The sequence below is a fragment of the Oncorhynchus keta genome, chromosome 33 (assembly GCF_023373465.1).
Source record: "Oncorhynchus keta strain PuntledgeMale-10-30-2019 chromosome 33, Oket_V2, whole genome shotgun sequence".
Classification (NCBI taxonomy): Eukaryota; Metazoa; Chordata; class Actinopteri; order Salmoniformes; family Salmonidae; genus Oncorhynchus; species Oncorhynchus keta.
In genome coordinates, this window is record NC_068453.1 from 17266114 (window position 1) to 17291164 (window position 25051).

General features: G+C 46.7%; 2 protein-coding genes across 10 annotated transcripts in view; both read right to left on the reverse strand.

Annotated features, from left to right (window-relative positions):
• Positions 1 to 3407: 3407 nt before the first annotated feature.
• Positions 3408 to 25051, reverse strand: part of LOC118365964 (carbohydrate sulfotransferase 11-like) — a 113145-nt gene continuing 91501 nt past the window's right edge. For 2 of the 6 annotated variants that reach the window (XM_052492230.1, XM_052492224.1), the window contains exons 3-5: positions 11178 to 11407; positions 7791 to 10859; positions 3408 to 7470 (exon numbers count right to left, since the gene is read on the reverse strand). In XM_052492230.1, the coding sequence (XP_052348190.1) occupies positions 10235 to 10859; positions 11178 to 11407 (855 nt within the window). In that variant the 3' untranslated portion in view covers positions 3408 to 7470; positions 7791 to 10234. The remainder of the gene's footprint in view (positions 7471 to 7790; positions 10860 to 11177; positions 11408 to 25051) is intronic. The other 4 variants (XM_052492229.1, XM_052492228.1, XM_052492225.1 and 1 more) reach the window with 4 other exon arrangements.
• LOC118365888 (E3 ubiquitin-protein ligase TRIM39-like) overlaps positions 21249 to 25051 on the reverse strand; it is a 95088-nt gene continuing 91285 nt past the window's right edge. For 2 of the 4 annotated variants that reach the window (XM_052492222.1, XM_052492219.1), the window contains one exon: positions 21249 to 23087. In XM_052492222.1, coding sequence (XP_052348182.1) covers positions 21427 to 23085 — 1659 coding nt within the window. In that variant the 5' untranslated portion in view covers positions 23086 to 23087 and the 3' untranslated portion in view covers positions 21249 to 21426. Of the gene's footprint in view, positions 23088 to 23348; positions 23725 to 25051 lie in introns of those variants that run through there. The other 2 variants (XM_035748189.2, XM_052492218.1) reach the window with 2 other exon arrangements.

A 25051-nucleotide genomic window follows, 5' to 3' on the forward strand; every position in this document is an offset into this window, starting at 1 on the left:
GCAGCTGTTAACTTCCCTTCCCTACACATGAACACACACACCCTCCCCTGATGTTCCACTGTCAGCAGCCTCCCTCTAATGACAGGGTTTATAGCCAATGAGAAGGCAGGGCCATGGAAATAGGCTGGATGTATTTCTGACAGGAGTGGAGAAATGCCTCTGTGGGGAGATGCTGGATGTATTTCTGACAGGAGTGGAGAAATGGCTCTGTGGAGATGCTGGATGTATTTCTGACAGGAGTGGAGAAATGCCTCTGTATGTGGGGAGATGCTGGATGTATTTCTGACAAGAGTGGAGAAATGGCTCTGTGGAGATGCTGGATGTATTTCTGACAGGAGTGGAGAAATGGCTCTGTGGAGATGCTGGATGTATTTCTGACAAGAGTGGAGAAATGCCTCTGTGGGGAGATGCTGGATGTATTTCTGACAGGAGTGGAGAAATGGCTCTGTGGAGATGCTGGATGTATTTCTGACAAGAGTGGAGAAATGCCTCTGTGGGGAGATGCTGGATGTATTTCTGACAGGAGTGGCGAAATGGCTCTGTGGAGATGCTGGATGTATTTCTGACAGGAGTGGAGAAATGCCTCTATGTGGGGAGATGCTGGATGTATTTCTGATAGGAGTGGAGAAATGGCTCTGTGGAGATGCTGGATGTATTTCTGACAAGAGTGGAGAAATGCCTCTGTATGTGGGGAGATGCTGGATGTATTTCTGACAGGAGTGGAGAAATGCCTCTGTGGGGAGATGCTGGATGTATTTCTGACAGGAGTGGAGAAATGCCTCTGTATGTGGAGAGATGCTGGATGTATTTCTGACAGGAGTGGAGAAATGCCTCTGTATGTGGAGAGATGCTGGATGTATTTCTGACAGGAGTGGAGAAATGCCTCTGTATGTGGAGAGATGCTGGATGTATTTCTGACAGGAGTGGAGAAATGCCTCGGTATGTGGGGAGATGCTGGATGTATTTCTGACAGGAGTGGAGAAATGCCTCTGTATGTGGGGAGATGCTGGATGTATTTCTGACAGGAGTGGAGAAATGCCTCTGTATGTGGGAGATGCTGGATGTATTTCTGACAGGAGTGGAGAAATGCCTCTATGTGGGGAGATGCTGGATGTATTTCTGACAGGAGTGGAGAAATGCCTCTGTATGTGGAGAGATGCTGGATGTATTTCTGACAGGAGTGGAGAAATGCCTCTGTATGTGGAGAGATGCTGGGTGTATTTCTGACAGGAGTGGAGAAATACCTCTGTATGTGGGGAGATGCTGGATGTATTTGAATGGGAATATTAACTTGTTTCCAATGTCTTGGGAAAAGCAGGTGGTGGAATTTGCAGTGGCAGTAAGTTTCATGCATAACGTTGTATTGCGTTGTAGCTCTCTGGGTGGGTTATCTCTGCTTATATCAGGTATTGATATGTAGTTTAGAAAGGTGGTAGGAGACAGTACTGTGTTTTTATTAATGAGAGACTGATCTGTGGTAAGATAGGGATGAGAACGGTCCAACTCTGTTTTTTCCGTGGCCCTGGCCATTTCTTCAAAGGTGCCCACTTGAAAGGAACCACTGTGCTGACCACAATGCCTGTATAATGAGAGAGATCAGGACCTTTCCACAGAGAGCAGGCTGTATACATGCACCGGAACAAGTGGCCATATTGGGACGGATTCAAGCCCAGTTGTTGATATTGAGTAAGTCCTCTATGTGAACTACAGGGTGCAATAAATAGCAGATGCCTCAGTGACTCAGCATTTGGTTGATTCCTCAGCATAGCAGCAGCTTTACACCAGTTATAATTGTACATTCACAGTTCGTCAAATGTCTGTCATTAACTTGTTTAGCTAGATAAGTGTTCTGAGTGTGAAAGCGCCACTGGCTCTCCGGGTAACGATCTCGCCTCTAGTACACAGGGTTGTAGGTTCAATCCCAGGCTCAGCTCTTGAGTGTAGTTGTGTTGACACTCAGTAATGGTTGGAAGGCTGGTAGATATCATGGGGTAAGTACCTGGATTTGCCTCTCCTTGCAAAAAGCAACAGCCATGGATAAAATCTCCTGGAAAAACTAACTGTCCACTTTTTTCCAGGAGGATTTATCATTAAGTTTGCCGATGACACAACAGTGGGTCTGACAACAACAACGATGAGACTGCCTATAGGGAGGTGGTCAGAGACCTGCCTGTGTGGTGCCAGGACAACAACCTCTCCCTCAACGTGATCAAGACAAAGGAGATGATTGTGGACTACAGGAAAAGGAGGGCCGAGCATGCCCTCATTATCATCGACGGGGCTGCAGTGGAGCAGGTTGAGAGCTTCAAGTTCCTTGGTGTCCACATCAACAACAAACTATGATGGTCCAAACACACCCAGACAGTTGTGAAGAGGGTACGACAACACCTCAGTAGACTGAAAAGATTTGGCATGGGTCCTCAGATCTTCAAAAGGTTCTACAGCTGCACCATTGAGAGCATCCTGACTGGATGCATCACTGCCTGGTATGGCAACTGCTCGGCCATAAGACCCCTGAAAAGCTAATCAAAGGACTACCCAGACCCCTCTTTTACGCTGCTGCTACTCTGTTTATTATCTATGCATAGTCACGTTAACTCTACCTACATGTACATATTACCTCAACTAACCGGTGCCCCCTGTATATAGCCTCACTATTGTTATTTTACTGCTGCTGTTTTTTCTTATCTATCTTTTACTTAACACTTTTTTTTAACATCTTAAAGCATTGTTGGTCACGGTGTTGTATTGTTGTATTCAGTGATTTGTGGGGCAAGATCCTCACGCCAGAGACACACGACTCCTTCACACTTCTTACCATTCTCCTTGTAGAGTTGACATTGAGAGTTGCAGAAACAAACAAGAAGTTAGGTTTGAACCCACAACCTCTTGGTTTTGCGTCAGGGACTTACCATTGGACCACCATCTGCTTCACATGTATTGTCATTCTCTTTGTACAGGAGATTGAGCTTTTGTTTTCATCTCCACAAATAAAGGTTGCCACTTCAGTTGCTCCACACCAATGTGGACCACACATGACAGCTTGTACGTTATTCATAGCACATGAATATACTTCCATCATGGAGCACAAGAATGTCTCAGGAGTAACCATGGTAACCCAGAAAATTGCTTTGGCAGACCGGCATGTGCAGGCTTTTCACAAACAAAACAGATGGCGTGTTGTAATGCCAAGCTTGGAATCATCAGGTGGCATGAGTTGATGAGACAATATCCATGCCAACCAGAGAATACCCATGAAACCACTGGGCAGTGAGTGATAATGTGACAAATATGTGTGTGTGTGATTAGCGTTTGACATATAGAATTTGGTGTGTTTGTTGTGTCTGTGTTCGCACGCTTGCTTGTCTGCAGAATGAAAAGAAAAACAGTAGCCCGGGGCATCTGGGTTTGAGTTTCTGAGGCGTTTTATTGTGAAAACATCAGACAGAATGAACACTGCTGGGGAATCACAACTCCTCTCCCACTACCTGCAGTCAATATATTAAATTATTCATGTTTCAGGTGAGAGGGCCTTGATGATGAACCGACATTCTGCCCCGTGAGAAAAGTCCAGGTGTGTTGCCATGGAGACCACCATGAGGAATGTTATGGGTAGTCGTTGGTGAATGAATAAATAAATACAACGTAGCCTGTTTGAGTTCCTGGAGTTACTCTAAGGCAGAGCAGGTACAGTACAGAGCGACCTCCAATATACACTGCTCAAAAAAATAAAGGGAACACTTAAACAACACAATGTAACTCCAAGTCAATCACACTTCTGTGAAATCAAACTGTCCACTTAGGAAGCAACACTGATTGACAATAAATTTCACATCCTGTTGTGCAAATGGAATAGACAACAGGTGGAAATTATAGGCAATTAGCAAGACACCCCCAATAAAGGAGTGGTTCTGCAGGTTTGATCCACAGACCACTTCTCAGTTCCTATGCTTCCTGGCTGATGTTTTGGTCACTTTTGAATGCTGGCGGTGCTTTCACTCTAGTGGTAGCATGTGACGGAGTCTACAACCCACACAAGTGGCTTAGGTAGTGCAGCTCATCCAGGATGGCACATCAATGCGAGCTGTGGCAAGAAGATTTGCTGTGTCTGTCAGCATAGTGTCCAAAGCATGGAGGCGCTACCAGGAGACAAGCCAGTACATCAGGAGACGTGGAGGAGGCCGTAGGAGGGCAACAACCAGCAGCAGGACCGCTACCTCCGCAGTGCAAGGAGGAACACTGCCAGAGCCCTGCAAAATGACCTCCAGCAGGCCACAAATGTGCATGTGTCTGCTCAAACGGTCAGAAACAGACTCCATGACGGTGGTATGAGGGCCCGATGTCCACAGGTGGGGGTTGTGCTTACAGCCCAACACGGTGCAGGACGTTTGGCATTTGCCAGAGAATTCGCCACTGGCGCCCTGTGCTCTTCACAGATGAAAGCAGGTTCACACTGTCACGTCTGTCACGTGCTCAGAGTCTGGAGACCCCGTGGAAAACATTCTGCTGCCTGCAACATCCTCCAGCATGATCGGTTTGGCGGTGGGTCAGTCATGGTGTGGGGTGGCATTTCTTTGGGGGGCCGCACAGCCCTCCATGTGCTCGCCAGAGGTAGCCTGACTGCCATTAGGTACCGAGATGAGTGTGGTGTGCGGTTGGCCCTGGGTTCCTCCTAATGCAAGACAATGCTAGACCTCATGTGGCTGGAGTGTGTCAGCAGTTCCTGCAAGAGGAAGGCATTGATGCTATGGACTGGCTCGCCCGTTCCCCATACCTGAATCCAATTGAGCACATCTGGGACATCATGTCTCGTTCCATCCATTGCACCACAGACTGTCCAGGAGTTGGCGGATGTTTTAGTCCAGGTCTGGGAGGAGATCCCTTAGGAGACCATCCGCCACCTCATCAGGAGCATGCCCAGGCATTGTAGGGAGGTCATACAGGCACGTGGAGGCCACACACACTACTGAGCCTCATTTGGACTTGTTTTAAGGACATTACATCAAAGTTGGATCAGCCTGTAGTGTGGTTTTCCACTTTAATTTTGAGTGTGACTCCAAATCCAGACCTCCATGGGTTGATACATTTGATTTCCATTGATAGTTGTGTGATTTTGTTGTCAGCACATTCAACTATGTAAAGAAAAAAGTATTTAATAAGAATATTTCATTCATTCAGATCTAGGATGTGTTATTTTAGTGTTCCCTTTATTTTTTTGAGCAGTGTGTGCATATATATATATATATACACACACACACACACAGCTCAGATACACACTCATTGGTACAGACCTCTCCGACACAAGCCGGCCGTATGACATGGTATCTAACAGCAGAGTAACCAGCCTAGACTCTCAACAACATTGATTTAAGTGAACACACACTCACCATCTGGCAACAGATGAGAACACTGAAACTAGCACACAGAGATCTGAGGGTTGAAGTGTGGATTTGAAGGGGGTACGTACAACCTCTGAGCAACACAGAGCCATAGAAAACCATCCTGTATCTGAAGGCTTAGGAGAGGAGGGAAGATCTGAGCAGAGCAAGCATTTCAAAAACCCTCTATTTGAAAATCCTCTTGATGTGGTCACATGAGTCTCTCTACAGGTGATCTGTGTTAGTGTGTGGGATGCTGTATTACAACATTCACCTGACAATTGAAGAGGGAGAGTGTGTGTTTGTGGACTGACCAATCAGATGACAGTAAAGTGCTCCGATGAGAGGAATGAAAAGGCACAGATCATTTCAGCATAAAAAGGTACTGTCTGTGGTGACTGGAGTGCCCTGTGGTCATGTACTGTAGGCTATGTAGGAGGCAACCATAGAATGGATTGGACATAATCATTGAAATAAACAAAATTATCATGGTTCCATTCAACACACGTATGCTGCAGGTCATATCTAAGAAACTGTGTTCTATCTATATGTTATACTTCTATGAGGTCAATGAAAAGTGTGGAAGCTGCTGTGGAGTGTTGCTGACAAGAGGAATACAACAGAAAAGGAAAAAGCTCTATTACCATTCCAGGCTTTGGTTTCAATGCAGTTTGAGTGGGAGATCTGCACTAACCACCTTCCAGTGATTTCAACAGTTGGCAAGATTTCTGAAACGCCTCATGGTCTGTGAGTTGGTACCAAAGGGCTAATTCGTAACAGCAGGAAACATCATGGGGACCCCTTTATGTGTAACACAAAGGAAGTTTCCTTGGCAGTATGGGGAGGTTTTCACTGTTGCACAGAGACTGATTGAATAAGAATATCTCATAGACAGAAAGATAAAACCATAATTCACAAAAAAATTGCTTATCTCTGGCTAGAAACCCCCGGCCCCAGAGTGGATATGTTCACGTATGTGCAGAGGAGCGTGCACTTCCTGTGCTTCTGCATTTAGCAACACAGTAAATATGTAATTCAGTCCAACAATAGACGTCGTTCTCCAACAACATAAATATACCCGTACACTTGTCAATAAATACATATACAGCACAAGAACACTAAATGGACATGTCAGAATTGGATTCAGGTGGATTTATAGGTAGAGTGAGCTAGGAGATGGAATAAGAATGGAGAATATATATATATTGGGGAATCAGGTCAGTATTTCCATAGGGATCGTTAGGCTGGGCTTCTGTGGGATTTTAACAGCTCTGTTTGTATAAGAAGCCTGTCCTTTTCCTGTTGTGAGGGTAGAGATCACTGCCACTGTCCAAAAACCCACTTCTGTTTTTATATGGGGCCATTTTGAGAGAGAGGTTGGAGTAAAGAGGAGAGGACTCCATAACTGTTTGCAGAGTTGTGAAGCCTTTGAGTAAAGTGTCTCATTTTGGAGGTTAAATAGGCAGTTAGAGATAAGCTGAGTGTGTGGTGTATTTAAATGTCCACCCCCCTCTCCCTCCGTACCTCACTTACCAACCCTCACTAGAGTACAGCTGCTGAGTAAGAGGCTGCGTGGCATCAACATCAGTGTGTGTGTGTGTGTGTGTGTGTGTGTGTGTGTGTGTGTGTGTGTGTGTGTGTGTGTGTGTGTGTGTGTGTGTGTGTGTGTGTGTGTGTGTGTGTGTGTGTGTGTGTGTGTGTGTGTGTGTGTGTGTGTGGAGGGAGAGCTCAGAATGCTCTCATTGTTTCTGTAAGTGGATGGGGTCGGAGATGTAGGCCAAACCAGCAGCCTTCCTCTTTATCAGAGCCAGATGTGAAGGGCCTTGTTCCTCCAAACCAGCAGCCTTCCTCTTTATCAGAGCGCTATGTGAAGGGCCTTGTTCCTCCAAACCAGTAGCCTTCCTCTTTATCAGAGCCAGATGTGAAGGGCCTTGTTCCTCCAAACCAGTAGCCTTCCTCTTTATCAGAGCCAGATGTGAAGGGCCTTGTTCCTCCAAACCAGCAGCCTTCCTCTTTATCAGAGCCAGATGTGAAGGGCCTTGTTCCTCCAAACCAGTAGCCTTCCTCTTTATCAGAGCGCTATGTGAAGGGCCTTGTTCCTCCAAACCAGTCCAAAGCCAGATAGGGCCTTGTTCCTCCAAACCAGCAGCCTTTCTTTATCAGAGCGCTCCTTGTTCCTCCAAACCAGCCTTCCTCTTTATCAGAGCGCTATGTGAAGGGCCTTGTTCCTCCAAACCAGTAGTGAAGGGCCTTGTTCCTCCAAACCAGCAGCCTTCCTCTTTATCAGAGCCAGATGCGAAGGGCCTTGTTCCTCCAAACCAGCAGCCTTCCTCTTTATCAGAGCCAGATGTGAAGGGCCTTGTTCCTCCAAACCAGCAGCCTTCCTCTTTATCAGAGCGCTATGTGAAGGACCTTGTTCCTCCAAACCAGTAGCCTTCCTCTTTATCAGAGCCAGATGTGAAGGGCCTTGTTCCTCCAAACCAGTAGCCTTCCTCTTTATCAGAGCCAGATGTGAAGGGCCTTGTTCCTCCAAACCAGTAGCCTTCCTCTTTATCAGAGCCAGATGTGAAGGGCCTTGTTCCTCCAAACCAGCAGCCTTCCTCTTTATCAGAGCGCGATGTGAAGGGCCTTGTTCCTCCAAACCAGTAGCCTTCCTCTTTATCAGAGCCAGATGTGAAGGGCCTTGTTCCTCCAAACCAGTAGCCTTCCTCTTTATCAGAGCCAGATGTGAAGGGCCTTGTTCCTCCTAACCAGTAGCCTTCCTCTTTATCAGAGCCAGATGTGAAGGGCCTTGTTCCTCTAAACCAGTTGCTAATTATAACAACACATACGTGCAAACACACACAACTGCCACCAATATTTTAGAAGCTAAGACAAAATTAGGTGAGCTTGTCATTAGTCACCACGTCTGTCTAAACTAACGGCCAGAGGGACAGATGAATATAGTAGTGATCATTTCTTCTGTGCTGCTGTTACTTCTGCTCAGACCTAGCAACATAAAAATACACAACTTTCCCAATTAACGTCCCTCTCTCTTTGAAGTCTGAGTGGAGGAAGAATGACAAAGGGGTGTAAAGAATAAAGAGAACTCCCTCCCTCCCAGCTTGGCTAATTAAGTTGTCTTCTCTCTCCCTCCATCGCCCACCCCGATCATTATCAAGGCAACCACTGCTGTTGTTTCTGATTCTGAGCAGTAGTCTGCACTGTAGATGTAGATATGTATGTAGAATACGTTTATCATGCTATAGTTTCATTTCAATCACAGGATTGTAAATGTTTTGTAAATTATTGGATGTTTTCCTGAAAAGTACTGATAAGAATTGAGTTGACTGTCCCTTTCTGCCATTGGCAGTGTTCCAACCCTTTGGCACCAGACTCAGTTGACAAAGGGGGAGAGAGGGAATAACTCTAAATCCCATGGGAAGTCCCAGCTCTCACGCACAGAGAAACCAAAGTCATGGACTTAACTTTATTGTATTGTACGCCCTTCGGGAAAAGGGAAGACCATTCAAATGTTATCATTAACAGTGTACCGGAGGCAACTCAGGACAAAAAAACATGAAAAACTTTTTTTTTTAAATCTTGATGAAAATCTTATTATTTTTAAATCAACTAAAATGTTAATCTGCCAAGAATAAAAATGTTAAAATCTTCCTCTCTCTCATCCACCCCACCCACCCCCTGACAGTAAAAGTAATTTAAATAATATTTTTTATTGCTGCTCGCAGCAAAGTTTTCATCAGACATTAAAACCGAGACATTGCTCGTTGAAGAGGGGGGTAATGGGCATGGCCCGTAGGCAGGGTTATGGCCCTGCCTGGTTTTGGGGTGTGGTGTGGGCGGATTTATGAGATCCTGTCCCTTAAACACTTTCACAGCCACACGGGCCATCTCTTCTACAGTTCCTCTCTGGGTCAGTGGGAGGCACCTAACACCTGTCAATCATTCCTTCTGACCACTTCCTGTGGCTCAAAGCCTCGAGGGTGCTCAGCGTCTTTCTAAAATGGCCGCCTTTTCAGATCTTGACATGGGAGTCTGAGGCCTCACCTGGCAAACCTTAGGATTCAGGAGGTTTTTCACCTATGACGATGGCGATCTTGACAGCATAGCTACAACTTTAGAGCAGTTGGCTGTAAATTGTAGCTCCACTGTTTACGCCTAATGGTTCTAGAGGTCTTTAAAGCAAAGTCAATAGCCAGCTATAATGAGGAGGGCTTGTGGTGGAGCCAAGAGCCAGTTTACTTATCAAATGTATAATTGGTGGGCGTATCAAACACACCCAGGATACAGCACACTGAAGGACATGGATGTGTTTTACAATTTGACGGAGTTTCGCTATTGTTAGTTATAAAATAAGATCAGCTCCCATGATGCTTTGGGGCCAGGGCACGTGCATGCGAGGCCACCGTTTGCTATGCAGATTCCATAGCAGACTAATTGGTCAAGAGTCCCACCTCATGTACATACAGAACACATATCGATCACTCTCCAGGAGTCCTGCTTCTCTCCTCTATGTCCCTTCTTAGAAAACCTCTGACATCAGCTCCACCCGAACCCTGCATTCTGATGCTATAGGATCTCCACTTCCTCCTTTACCACCTTCAGGACAATGCTGATTGGAGAACCAAGAATCTTTCACGTCAAATCGGATCCAGCAACTTTCCTCAATCTCTGTCCCTCCCATTCCCCTCAGTCCTTCCTGTTCACCCCACAGGAACAGCGACGACAGTTTTTGAATAAAGCTTCTGCAAAAATATCTGTTCTCCACTTTCACTCAGTTCTTATGTTCTTCTCTTAATAAAAGTGGATCGTGCCCAGAGTCCCAGCTGGCTAGTCATGTCCTGGTCCTCTAGTCGTTAGTCCAGTCGCAGATAGCTTGGCATGGAATAGTTGAACATGAGGAAGTCCAATTTATACAGCTGGAAGAGCTGGCTGTGCTGCTGGGAGGTGATGTTGCTGAAGAACTGGGCCGTCATGCTGTCTGTGGTGCGGGTGGACTTGGCGTAGGTCGGGAAGCGCAGCGATTCGCCCACCCCCGCCAGCCGCAGAACGTAGTTGGCGTCTTCCTCCAGTGTTTCGTACTTGCCCACCAGGTCATAGTGGATGTGACAGGGGTGGCACAACTGGTACACCGTCTGCCAGTGCTCGTTAAGCGGGCCGTCGCGTTGGGTGGCCGGGTCGACAAGATACTCAGCGAACTCCCGGAACTTGACGTCGGCGCCGTTGAGCAGCGCCTCCTGCGTGGCGTCCTTCCGGTAGCGGCGGACGATCTTGGTGCCGAAGCGGCGGTGGAAGGAGGAGTTGTACTTGAGGGTGAACTTGTTGCGGTAAGCGGAGACGAGCCTCTCGAAAGGCTCCCGGACGAACAGGAACTTGAGGTAGCTCTTGAGGCGGTGGTTGATTTCAGCGATGCTGTACTGGTTCAGATATTTCAGGTTGGACGGCACGTGGGCCTCGTTGGAAGGGATCTCCATAGGGTCACTGGGATGGAGAGAAATAAAGACCATGAGGAACAGAATAAAAACAACACAAATAAATAAAATTGTAGTAGTAGGAGTGGTAGTAATAGTAGCCGCAGTTATAAAAACTGACTATACAAATATTGAGAACACCTGATCTTTCCATGACAGACTGACCAGGTGAATCCAGGTGAAATCTATGATCCCTTGGTGATTGTTAAACTCTTTGGGCTAGGGGGCAGCTTTTTACATCTTTAATCGTTTATTTATTGTTTCCCTTTCAGAAAATGTGTCTTGCATGTTATCTCAAATCTTAATAGTAGTTTCCTGTGCTACTGACCTGTACTTGCCGCGTCCCGTGAGGACCATCATGACACGTTTCCAGTTGCTGCAGGCCACCTTGGGGACATAGCAGTAGATGAGCTCATGCTCCTCATCCACCACCAGGTGTTTGAGGTCACCGGGGGTCAGGACCCGGCGCTTGCGGCTGGATGCACTCTGGGCCCGACATGACTCAGCTACATGGTCTCTCCTGGCCTGGTGGAGGATGGTGGCACTGGAAAACTCAGACTGGGGGGGAGAGAGAGAGAGAGAGATTCATCTTCTGGAATACAAATGATGATCTATGGGGAGCTGACTAATACAATATGCATAGCATCTCATTTCATTCGACAGTAGCTCACTTGACCCACACATTAACATTTCAGAGTGAAGAAAGAAGGATGGGGGAAGAAGGGAGGGAATAATGGAAAGAGGAGAGGAGGAAGTGAGGGATGGATGTTCTTGATCTAAAGAGCAGGAATGTTTTCTTAGAGCTGGTGATTATTTTTGTTCTGTACCCTGAATAACCCTTTCAGGGAATTCCCTTGTTTCCCCGGGGACTCTAAATCGATCAGATCGTGTCCTGTGTCGCTCCACATTCTCAGACACACGCACGTGCACACACAGCACGACAGCCAGTCAGTGCCACAGCTGTATGCCATACCAGAGAGTAGAGAATAGGGCTAGGCCTTTGAAGAGGGTTGCTAAAATAACTCATGTCTGGGACCACCTTCGTGCTCTCAGCACTTAACCAAACTAAAAGCCTTGTGTTAGTACTTGAACCCCTCCATTAACCATTTATCAAGTGACACACATATACAGTATATGGCATCTGAGTAAATGTGAAGAAATGATTCTTGCACAACTAAATATAACTGTGTGACAGGTTCTGCCATTTAAGATCAATTAGCCATTGAAGAGATCATGTGTATAGCACAGCGATGGGAAATATGATCAAACAAAAAGCTCAAAAGAGCAGATGCAGTGGGGTTATGGTAGTTACACTTCATGTCACAGTCTATTACCCTTTAAGTAAAGCCCATTCCCTTTAAGAGGTCATCAGAGACTGATGGTCATGGGTGACAGAAACATCAACTCTGAGATATTACTACTACTGCTGTTATGGTCCCACGGGTGAAGTCTATTTTGCATCATAATCCCTACATAGCACACTACTTTTGATCAGGCCCTGGGCCCCAAAATAGTGCACTATAGAAAATAGGGTGCTATTTCAGACACAACCTTTGTCTCTATCTGAGTTCCTGTCCTACACACAGGTATGGACAGGTACTGTACTGTGTGTTTACATTCTATAGTAGAGTAGTTGGAAGGCTGTGGTGGAGTTTGTTCGTATTCAGGAACCTTGGATGAAGACTGAACAACAGCCATACACATCAGAGAGACAGGACTGAACTACAGCCCTACACATCAGAGAGACAGGACTGAACTACAGCCATACACATCAGAGAGACAGGACTGAACTACAGCCCTACACATCAGAGAGACAGGACTGAGCTACAGCCATACACATCAGAGAGACAGGACTGAACTACAGCCCTACACATCAGAGAGACAGGACTGAACTACAGCCATACACATCAGAGAGACAGGACTGAACTACAGCCATACACATCAGAGAGACAGGACTGAACTACAGCCATACACATCAGAGAGACAGGACTGAACTACAGCCCTACACATCAGAGAGACAGGACTGAGCTACAGCCATACACATCAGAGAGACAGGACTGAACTACAGCCATACACATCAGAGAGACAGGACTGAACTACAGCCATACACATCAGAGAGACAGGACTGAACTACAGCCATACACATCAGAGAGACAGGACTGAGCTACAGCTCTACACAGCAGAGAGAAAGGACTGACCTACAGCCATACACATCAGAGAGACAGGACTGAACTACAGCCATACACATCAGAGAGACAGGACTGAGCTACAGCCCTACACAGCAGAGAGACAGGACTGAACTACAGCCATACACATCAGAGAGACAGGACTGAGCTACAGCCCTACACAGCAGAGAGACAGGACTGAACTACAGCCATACACAGCAGAGAGACAGGACTGAGCTACAGCCCTACACAGCAGAGAGACAGGACTGAACTCCAGCCATACACAGCAGAGAGACAGGACTGAGTTACAGCCGTACACAGCAGAGAGACAGGACTGAGCTACAGCCATACACATCAGAGAGACAGGACTGAGTTACAGCCGTACACAGCAGAGAGACAGGACTGAACTACAGCCATACACATCAGAGAGACAGGACTGAACTACAGCCATACACATCAGAGAGACAGGACTGAGCTACAGCCATACACATCAGAGAGACGGGACTGAACTACAGCCATACACATCAGAGAGACAGGACTGAGCTACAGCCATACACATCAGAGAGACAGGACTGAACTACAGCCCTACACAGCAGAGAGACAGGACTGAACTACAGCCATACACAGCAGAGAGACAGAACTGAACTACAGCCCTACACATCAGAGAGACAGGACTGAACTACAGCCCTACACAGCAGAGAGACAGGACTGAGCTACAGCGATACACATCAGAGAGACAGGACTGAACTACAGCCATACACATCAGAGAGACAGGACTGAACTACAGCCATACACAGCAGAGAGACAGGACTGAGCTACAGCCCTACACAGCAGAGAGACAGGACTGAACTACAGCCATACACAGCAGAGAGACAGGACTGAACTACAGCCGTACACAGCAGAGAGACAGGACTGAACTACAGCCATACACAGCAGAGAGACAGGACTGAGCTAGTTTAACAAGGCATGCTAATCTCCCTCTGTCTTTCTACTGTATCTGTCTCTGTCATCTCTCTCTACCATCTCCCTCTGTCTTTCTACTGTATCTGTCTCTGTCATCTCTCTCCCCTCTCTCTACCATCTCCCTCTGTCTTTCTACTGTATCTGTCTCTGTCATCTCTCTCCCCTCTCTCTATCATCTCCCTCTGTCTTTCTACTGTATCTGTCTCTGTCATCTCTCTCCCCTCTCTCTACCATCTCCCTCTGTCTTTCTACTGTATCTGTCTCTGTCATCTCTCTCCCATCTCCCTCTGTCTTTCTACTGTATCTGTCTCTGTCATCTCTCTCCCCTCTCTCTACCATCTTCCTCTCTATCTCTCGACATGTCAACTTCACTTCTCCGCAAATTAGTTTGAGAGGCCCGAGAGACTGACTCAACAAACAAGTGATGCTAGATAATGAACGAGTCGGAAGGGAAAAAAGTGACACCCTCCTCCTCCTCTTCACCATCATCTTTTTTCTCCCCATCTTTTTCTTTGTCTTATCTCCATTGTCATGCCACATCACATCAAAGCTGACTGGGAGGGAGAGACACTGAATACCAGCTCCTTGTTACGTGGAATGTTCACTTTGGCTCCTCGCAGGGCTATAAAGGCCCTAGATCACACTGAGCAGAACTTCATGGAGTGAAAGGACATCTCTCCATCTCTCTCAGTGGAGAACAAGTAGTATAATTAACAGAGTGACTGAGGAGAGAGAGAGAGAATCATGGCATGTCTCCCCCATCTTCCTGTCGTTTTATCTCCTCTCCTATCTTTTATTTATTTTTTATTTTTTATTTCACCTTTATTTAACCAGGTAGGCTAGTTGAGAACAAGTTCTCATTTGCAACTGCGACCTGGCCAAGATAAAGCATAGCAGTGTGAACAGACAACACAGAGTTACACATGGAGTAAACAATTAACAAGTCAATAACACAGTAGAAAAAAAAGGGGAGTCTATATGCAATGTGTGCAAAAGGCATGAGGAGGTAGGCGAATAATTACAATTTTGCAGATTAACACGAGTGATAAATGATCAGATGGTCATGTACAGGTAGAGATATTGGTGTGCAAAAGAGCAGAAAAGTAAATAAATAAAAACAGTATGGGAATGAGGTAGGTGAAAATGGGTGGGCTATTTACCAATAGACTGTGTGCAGCTGCAGCGATCGGTTAGCTGCTCAGATAGCTGATGTTTGAAGTTGGTGAGGGAGATAAAAGTCTCCAACTTCAGCGATTTTTGCAATTCGGCCAAATGAGGTGTTGGCTTTAGGGATGATCAGTGAGATACACCTGCTGGAGCGCGTGCTATGGATGGGTGTTGCCATCGTGACCAGTGAACTGAGTTAAGGCGGAGCTTTACCTAGCATGGACTTGTAGATGACCTGGAGCCAGTGGGTTTGGCGACGAATATGTAGCGAGGGCCAGCCGACTAGAGCATATAAGTCGCAGTGGTGGGTGGTATAAGGTGCTTTAGTGACAAAACGGATGGCACTGTGATAAACTGCATCCAGTTTGCTGAGTAGAGTGTTGGAAGCCATTTTGTAGATGACATCGCCGAAGTCGAGGATGGGTAGGATAGTCAGTTTTACTCGGGTAAGCTTGGCGGCGTGAGTGAAGGAGGCTTTGTTGCGGAATAGAAAGCCGACTCTTGATTTGATTTTCGATTGGAGATGTTTGATATGAGTCTGGAAGGAGAGTTTGCAGTCTAGCCAGACACCTAGGTACTTATAGATGTCCACATATTCAAGGTCGGAACCATCCAGGGTGGTGATGCTAGTCGGGCATGCGGGTGCAGGCAGCGATCGGTTGAAAAGCATGCATTTTGTTTTACTAGCGTTTAAGAGCAGTTGGAGGCCACGGAAGGAGTGTTGTATGGCATTGAAGCTCGTTTGGAGGTTAGATAGCACAGTGTCCAATGACGGGCCGAAAGTATATAGAATAGTGTCGTCTGCGTAGAGGTGGATCAGGGAATTGCCCGCAGCAAGAGCAACATCATTGATATATACAGAGAAAAGAGTCGGCCCGAGAATTGAACCCTGTGGCACCCCCATAGAGACTGCCAGAGGCCCGGACAGCATGCCCTCCGATTTGACACACTGAACTCTGTCTGCAAAGTAATTGGTGAACCAGGCAAGGCAGTCATCCGAAAAACTGAGGCTACTGAGTCTGCCGATAAGAATATCGTGATTGACAGAGTCGAAAGCCTTGGCAAGGTCGATGAAGACGGCTGCACAGTACTGTCCTTTATCGATGGCGTTTATGATATCGTTTAGTACCTTGAGTGTGGCTGAGGTGCACCCGTGACCGGCTCGGAAACCAGATTGCACAGCGGAGAAGGTACGGTGGGATTCGCGATGGTCAGTGACCTGTTTGTTGACTTGGCTTTCGAAGACCTTAGATAGGCAGGGCAGGATGGATATAGGTCTGTAACAGTTTGGGTCCAGGGTGTCTCCCCCTTTGAAGAGGGGGATGACTGCGGCAGCTTTCCAATCCTTGGGGATCTCAGACGATATGAAAGAGAGGTTGAACAGGCTGGTAATAGGGGTTGCGACAATGGCGGCGGATAGTTTCAGAAATAGAGGGTCCAGATTGTCAAGCCCAGCTGATTTGTACGGGTCCAGGTTTAGCAGCTCTTTCAGAACATCTGCTATCTGGATTTGGGTAAAGGAGAACCTGGAGAGGCTTGGGCGAGGAGCTGCGGGGGGGGCGGAGCTGTTGGCCGAGGTTGGGGTAGCCAGGCGGAAGGCATGGCCAGCCGTTGAGAAATGCTTATTGAAGTTTTCGATAATCATGGATTTATCGGTGGTGACCGTGTTACCTAGCCTCAGTGCAGTGGGCAGCTGGGAGGAGGTGATCTTGTTCTCCATGGACTTCACAGTGTCCCAGAACTTTTTGGAGTTGGAGCTACAGGATGCAAACTTCTGCCTGAAGAAGCTGGCCTTAGTTTTCCTGACTGACTGCGTGTATTGGTTCCTGACTTCCCTGAACAGTTGCATATCGCGGGGACTATTCGATGCTATTGCAGTCCGCCACAGGATGTTTTTGTGCTGGTCGAGGGCAGTCAGGTCTGGAGTGAACCAAGGGCTGTATCTGTTCTTAGTTCTGCATTTTTTGAACGGAGCATGCTTATCTAAAATGGTGAGGAAGTGACTTTTAAAGATTGACCAGGCATCCTCAACTGACGGGATGTGGTCAATGTCCTTCCAGGATACCCGGACCAGGTCGATTAGAAAGGCCTGCTCACAGAAGTGTTTTAGGGAGCGTTTGACAGTGATGAGGGGTGGTCGTTTGACTGCGGCTCCGTAGCGGATACAGGCAATGAGGCAGTGATCGCTGAGATCCTGGTTGAAGACAGCGGAGGTGTATTTGGAGGGCCAGTTGGTCAGGATGACGTCTATGAGGGTGCCCTTGTTTACAGAGTTAGGGTTGTACCTGGTGGGTTCCTTGATGATTTGTGTGAGATTGAGGGCATCTAGCTTAGATTGTAGGACTGCCGGGGTGTTAAGCATATCCCAGTTTAGGTCATCTAACAGAACAAACTCTGAAGCTAGATGGGGGGCGATCAATTCACAAATGGTGTCCAGGGCACAGCTGGGAGCTGAGGGGGGTCGGTAGCAGGAGGCAACAGGAGCGAGAGGAGCTCTTATGTGGTGTTAATGATGGGAGGACGAGGAGATGGAGAGATGGAAAAGGATATCAGAGATGTCTCTCCATAGAGACAGCCTACGGTGATGGAGGTCAGAACTCACAGGCCCTAAGTGATTCTGCCATGCTGTTCCTATTGCAGAACAGACACTATCCAAGTCTGTCTCTGAGTCTCAACCTACAGCAACACAGTGTTAGAGTAACAGCGCAGGCATTCGGTCTGCGTAATGGTAAGTACTCCCTCTCTGTCGTCAAGTGGTTTCTCAAACCCTTGTATCAGATCAGCACTTCCTCTGTAACTCCAACAAAGTCCTCGTCGATTGAGAGTCTGTGTGTGTGACGTCTGTCGTCTCCAACGGCATCTCTCGTTCCATTCCCTCTGGGCGCGCTGTCAATCAAAAATGCCAGCCCGTCTGATAGCGTTCATAGTTCGCAGAGTAGTACAACTGACACAAAACCCTCGAACCACATTAATGTGTTTGTGTGTGCATGTGTACTGTGTGTGTATGCAGCAACATTTCCAGTTAGCTAAAATCAGTATATCCCTCCCTGACTCCATAAGTGAATGTGCTAATATCAAGTCAAGCATGTCACATGTCCACACATCAAACTCGCCTTCGGTGATGAGCCAAGAGACTATTTGTTTGTATTCACAAAAGCGTTCTCTCCTGTAACTGCATTTTTGTCAGTGAAATGTGTGAGTAATAAGGAGCTATTAATATCTGTGTTTCCATGTTTCATTTCATAATTGACTTAACAGTCTTACTGAGGTTTGTTATGGTTATGATGTTGAAATATGCGATAGCTGCTCTTCTGCACAGCGCGCCTATAATAAATATCCCATTGCGGTTCTGCTGATGGTCGCAAACACTAGCGACTAACTCTTTATAGGCACAGGTGAAGTACTGGAGGAGGGGAAGGAGGGGAGGGAGAGACTTAAGGCTGGCGGCCGACATGAATACAGTTCAACTTGATTCACTCTGTTTTAGAGCAAATGTAGGATATGTGCTATGGAGGGAGGGAGGGAGGGAGGGAGGGAGGGAGGGAGGGAGGGAGAAGACGAAGAGAAAGAGAGACAGGGACAGAGGGACAAAACATGTATTAAAAAAGTGTAAAGGAAGCTATAAGATGTGCATCATTAACCCTGGTGAGCAGACTCTCCTGAGGAGGCAGCAGGGAGAGGAGAGCCAGAGGGCAGAAGGACCAGCATCCTCCTCTCTGGACTGGACTACTGTAATAAACCTGTACTACAGTAATGACAGGGACAGGAGACAGAAAGACAGACAGGTAGAGGGGAGGGAAGGAAAGAGGGAGAAGAACAGACAGAGAAAGGAGAAAGGACAGACAGAGAAAGGAGAAAGGGCAGACAGAGGAAGGAGAAAGGGCAGACAGAGAAAGGAGAAAGGACAGACAGACATAATTGTGGGCGGGACATCATCTGCATTCCAGTCTGAAATGAACAGAGACCACCAGCTGTAAATCCTGCTCCTGAACATATATTACACCATACATCTGATGAAACTCGGAAATGGCTCCAACTTTGCATTTGTTCTACCTCTTCCGTGTGTGTGTTTCCATGTAGAGCCCCATACAAAAACCGCCTCCATGTACTTCATCTTCTTCAGACCACGGGTGCTTCAACCCACCCACGCCCTTCTCCCCTCTATACTGTATGTCACAACAATTACATTCAACAAACTTCTCCCTGAGGCATACATATAGCCTACTGTATGTACACACCTTGCCAGTGAGTACATACAACAACAAAAAAGCACCATTCTGTACTAACTCATTTTTATTCAGACATTTGCAACAACACAAATAAATAATCAGGCTGAGTCACTTCTGGATGGAAGTGTAGGTCTACTGAATGGGTCAAGACATCACTGAATGAGCTGATTGACATCAAACTCCTTCAGTCAGAGTGTGTGTGTGTGTGTGTGTGTGTGTGTGTGTGTGTGTGTGTGTGTGTGTGTGTGTGTGTGTGTGTGTGTGTGTGTGTGTGTGTGTGTGTGTGTGTGTGTTTTCACCTATTCTCTCCTAATCCACAGATAAGAAGCCCCTTGAGACTATTACATTTAATCTCACACAATAATACAACAATCTGGTTTTGCGACATTGGGTGAAAAGAGCAGAAAATAGAAAACTATTTATTTTCCGACACAGCCGAGGAACTGCACAGCTGGCAAAGGCATTGTCTGAATTCCATTTTCAATTTTCTCATGCTCTTCTCCTAAATTGCATTTGAAAGCATCTAAAGCAACTGGGATGAACACTGTCAGCATGCTACAAGCTGTACATTTCCCAATGTCAAATTCTGCTGTGTCTGTGTGTGAGTGCGTGAGTGAGAGAGAGAGAGAGAGAGAGAGAGAGAGAGAGAGAGAGAGAGAGAGACAGAGAGACAGAGACAGAGGGAGAGGGAGAGAGAGACAGACAGAGAAAGAGAGAGAGAGGGAGAGAGAGACAGAGAGAGAGAGAGAGAGAGAGAGAGAGGGAGAGAGAGACAGAGAGAGAGAGAGAGAGAGAGACAGAGAGAGGGAGAGGGAGAGGGAGACAGAGAGAGAGGAGAGAGAGAGAGAGAGAGGGAGACAGAGGGAGAGGGAGACAGAGAGAGGGAGGGAGAGAGAGACAGAGAGAGAGAAAGAGAGAGAGAGAGGGACAGAGACAGAGACAGAGACAGAGAGAGAGGGAGACAGAGAGAGAGAGAGACAGAGAAAGAGAGAGAGACAGAGACAGAGAGAGATAAAGAGAGAGAGGGGGAGAGAGAGACAGAGAGAGAGAGAGTTGCTCTCCGTCTCTCCACACTGGTCTACAACCAGCGATGTAGTGCAGCCGGTGTGCGGAGGAGGAGTGACACGGAGCGGGTCAAACTTTTTCTGAAAAATGTATTCTGATCAATTGTAAATAGATTATATTTCATTACGACTAAAATGTCATGAAAAACAAGATAATTACAAACCAAATAAAGATTTATTTGATGTCTTTGTGAGATTTTGATGGTTCGGATGGTTAGCTGAAGCTGAAAAGTCATAAAAGAAGGCAGGATTTCACTAGGCAGGATTTCTGCTTTAATTGAAACAAGAACGGACAAGTGTGTTAACACCATCTGCTCTAATTCACTCACAAAACAGTCATTCAAGAAGATCTACATTCATATTCCCATGAAACTCATTGAGATCCATCAAATGGCTGACTTGGAAATGCAGTTTGGACATTTCACCGGTTAAATGACTGACAAAGATGGTGGCTTATTCCTAATGATATGTTTGAGGGTATTAAAAATGGAACATTTTCTAGAGGAAATATGAGTGGGCATAGGCAGACGTTGCAATTGGATGATGCATTTTATGCATCTTCTATACTGACAGGCGAATCAACTGTCTACATCTGTCGGCACAAACATTGAGGAAATGATGATGTCGTTTACAAAAAACTGCTCCAGCACCACTGTCTACACACATGGACCTGCATCTCAAGACTGTCTCAAAGGCAGATGTCATTTAGTCAATAATGTATTGTGTCATTTTGGAGCCACTTATAAACTAATAGAATATTTTTTTTTTAAATTTTACATTAATGTGGATGCTATTATGACAGATAATCCTGAATGAATCGTGAATAAGGATGAGTGAGAAAGTTAGACGCACAAAATGCTAACCCCCATTATTGTAATAGTGAGAGGTTCGCATGTCTTGGAAGCATGATATTTGTGTGTCTGAAATATTAATTGTGATGTATGACAACAGATTATTACTATTTTAAATGTATTTATTTTACTGGCCAGTTAGATTTTCAGATTAAAACTCAGTCTGTCATTAACAGGAGAGATGATCAGAGGGGCAGAGTTTTTACCACCATCATTAAGACATGGATTGAAGTATGGATATAGTTTCTCAGTGAAGGTGCAGCCAGTGAAAGAGTAGATATGAGACCTGGCCTCCACATCATAAAAGGAGACCTGACCCTCCTCATAATCCACAAACACCCCCACCTTCTGGGGCTTCTCTCTCAGGTGGAGCAGGACACAGGGGCTAGAAAGAGCCTTGTACTGTTCTCCATTCCTCAGCCAGACAGTCCAGTAGCCATTGTAAGGGCTCAGTGTGATCTTCCCCTTCCTGTTGATGGACTCTCTGGCCACTCCTAACTCCCACTTAGTCTTCCCCTGAACTGTCACCTCATAGTAAAATCTCCCTGAAGAGAAACCCTCCTTTCCTAAGACATTTACACTTTTATCAGACCTCTTTGGGGTATTAGGACGATTTGTCCATGTGTCTCCATGTTTCACCTGTTTCCCATCCTCAGAAAGGATGGAGTTGGGATGTGCTGTATCAGGGTCCAGAGTCACATCTACTGCATACTGCTGAATCCTCTTCAGTTTGACTTCAGGCAGCTTCTCCATCTCTTTATTCAGTGTCTCCTCCACTTGAGACACTGCTCTCCTCACAGTCCCCACACACAGATCACTGTGAACACTGATCCTAGACCAGTCCTTGGTGGGTGGAGGGATGCAGAGGGATGGACAGCTCTGTAGGAGGTGGAGGTGGTCCTCAGTGTGTGAGAGCTGCTCCAGTTCAGTGCTTCTCCTCTGTAGATCAGTGATTTCCTGCTCCAGGTCTTTAATGAGCCCTTCAGCCTGCCTCTCTGCTGCTTTCTGCTTCTCCTCAATCACCTCAATGAGCTCAGTCTGGCTTCTCTCAATGGAGCGAACCAGAGCAGTGAAGACCTGTACACTGTCTGATATCTCCCTCTCTGCATCTTTCTGACTCAGATCTACTGAATGTTTGATCTCCTGAACCTTCTTCAGTCTCTCCTGGATCATCTGCTGCACTTCTGTCTCAGTCTTCCCCAGTTCAGCCTTCCTCTCTCCATACGCTTCCTCTAGAGGGACAGTGTCATGAGTCATGTGGTCTGTTTTCAAGCACAAGACACAAACACACGTCTGGTCAGTCCTACAGAACAGCTCCAGGAGTCTGTCATGCGTCTTACACATCCTGTCTTCCAGGTTCTCCACAGGGTTGATCAGCTTGTGTCTCTTCAAGGCTGGGACTCTCTGATGAGGCTCCAGGTGAGTCTCACAGTAAGAGGTCTGACACACCAGACAGGACTTCAGGGCCTTGACCTTCATCCCAGTGCAGAAGTCACAGGACACTTCTACTATCATGGCAGGGCATTGGTCTGGGCTGCTGGTAGTTTTCACTTCAACTGTCTGTCTGAACTGAGCAGCCATCTCAGAAATGAACGTATTGACAAACAGATCTGGTCTCTTATCAACGTTTTTTTTACACATGGGACACTGGTACAGGTCACTGGTATCCCAGTATCCACTGATACAGGCCTTGCAGAAGTTGTGTCCACATGGAATAGAGACCGGCTCAGTGAACACATCCAGACAGATAGAGCACAGGAACTGCTCTTCAGACAGGAGACTGCTGGAGGTGGTCATATCTAGACAGAGACCAAAGGTGAAACCATAAACCATTTCCTGGAATCAGTCAGCTCTTGATAGATTCAGCTTTAGAGTTGTCAATATTGTCTTACGTGATATTAACAAATCTTGATACATGATGTTACGACATAGATACATCTTATAACTGTAGGATAAAAAGTGTAGCATACAGTAGAATCTGGACAAACAAGTCAATCTAGACGTTAAACACAGTAAAGCTTATCTTCAACTTAACTTTCCACGTCAATCTCTCTACTCACCTGTATGTTTTCGTTGGATAATATCTCTGTCCTTCCTGTTTGTGGTGTCAAAGGCTAGGAGAGTCAGAGTATAGTCTGAACGTATTGCTGTTTAATAGGTTTCTGAAGTGCTGGAGAGTTTGGTCTCGTACACAATATACTGTGTCTCTACTTTAGTTTTTCAGTTCAGCAAGTTGACGCCAATAATGCTCCTCCTCACCAGATACTGCTGTGTGATTCTCTTCCTGGAACAGTTGACTCTTTACATGGCTGAAGATGGAACTGTTCATATTGAATAAACCAAGACTAAAGTCAATACAGCTTTTACATTACTCTTCCTAGAATCACAATGTTTCAGTCACTGCAGTCAACACACACACACACACACACACACACACACACACACACACACACACACACACACACACACACACACACACACACACACACACACACACACACACACACCACACAGTCTGTCTCTGACCTCGCTGCTCTCCACTCCCACAGCCTACACACAGGCCACGCACACTCACACCATGTAGAGGACTGAGGGCAGTCTGTCTCTGAACCTCGCTGCTCTCCACTCCCACAGCCTAGCATTCACAGGCCACACAGGCACCAATCAAACACACACACACACACACACATGTAGAGGACTGACAGGCAGTCTGTCTCTGAACCTCAAACACACACACACACACACACCATGCTGCGGCAGTCTCCACTCCCACAGCCTAGCATTCACAGGCCACGCAGGCACCACACACACACACACACACACACACACACACACACACACACACACACACACACACACACACACACACACACACACACACACACACACACACACACACACACACACACACCACACACACACACACCATGTAGAGGACTGACGGCAGTCTGTCTCTGAACCTCGCTGCTCTCCACTCCCACAGCCTAGCATTCACAGTCTGCCACGCAGGCACCAGGCTGAACCTCGCTGCTCTCCACTCCCACAGCCTAGCATTCACAGGCCACGCAGGCACCAATCAAACACACACACACACACACACCATGTAGAGGACTGACGGCAGTCTGTCTCTGAACCTCGCTGCTCTCCACTCCCACAGCCTAGCATTCACAGGCCACACAGGCACCAATCAAACATATACACACACACACACACACACACACACACACACACACACACACACACACACACACACACACACACACACACACACACACACACACACACACACACACACACACACACACACACACACACACACACCATGTAGAGGACTGAGAGCAGTCTGTCTCTGAACCTCGCTGCTCTCCACTCCCACAGCCTAGCATTCACAGGCCACGCAGGCACCAATCAAACACACACACACCATGTAGAGGACTGACGGCAGTCTGTCTCTGAACCTCGCTGCTCTCCACTCCCACAGCCTAGCATTCACAGGCCACGCAGGCACCAATCACACACACACACATACACCCGCACCAAAGCACCAGCTCCCATCGGACAGGCAGGAGAAAACACAATACATTCTGTAGGAAGAAGTAAGCTCTCTTCCTCATACTAATCTCACCTGTAACTGCCCCTCCTCTCCTTCCTCTCTCTCTCTGTATTATAGAACCAGGAACCACCTGACATGAACTCTGCTCTGTGGCCACACACACTATAAACACTGACAAGGTTACTGTTTTATGAGGTAAAATCTTATTTT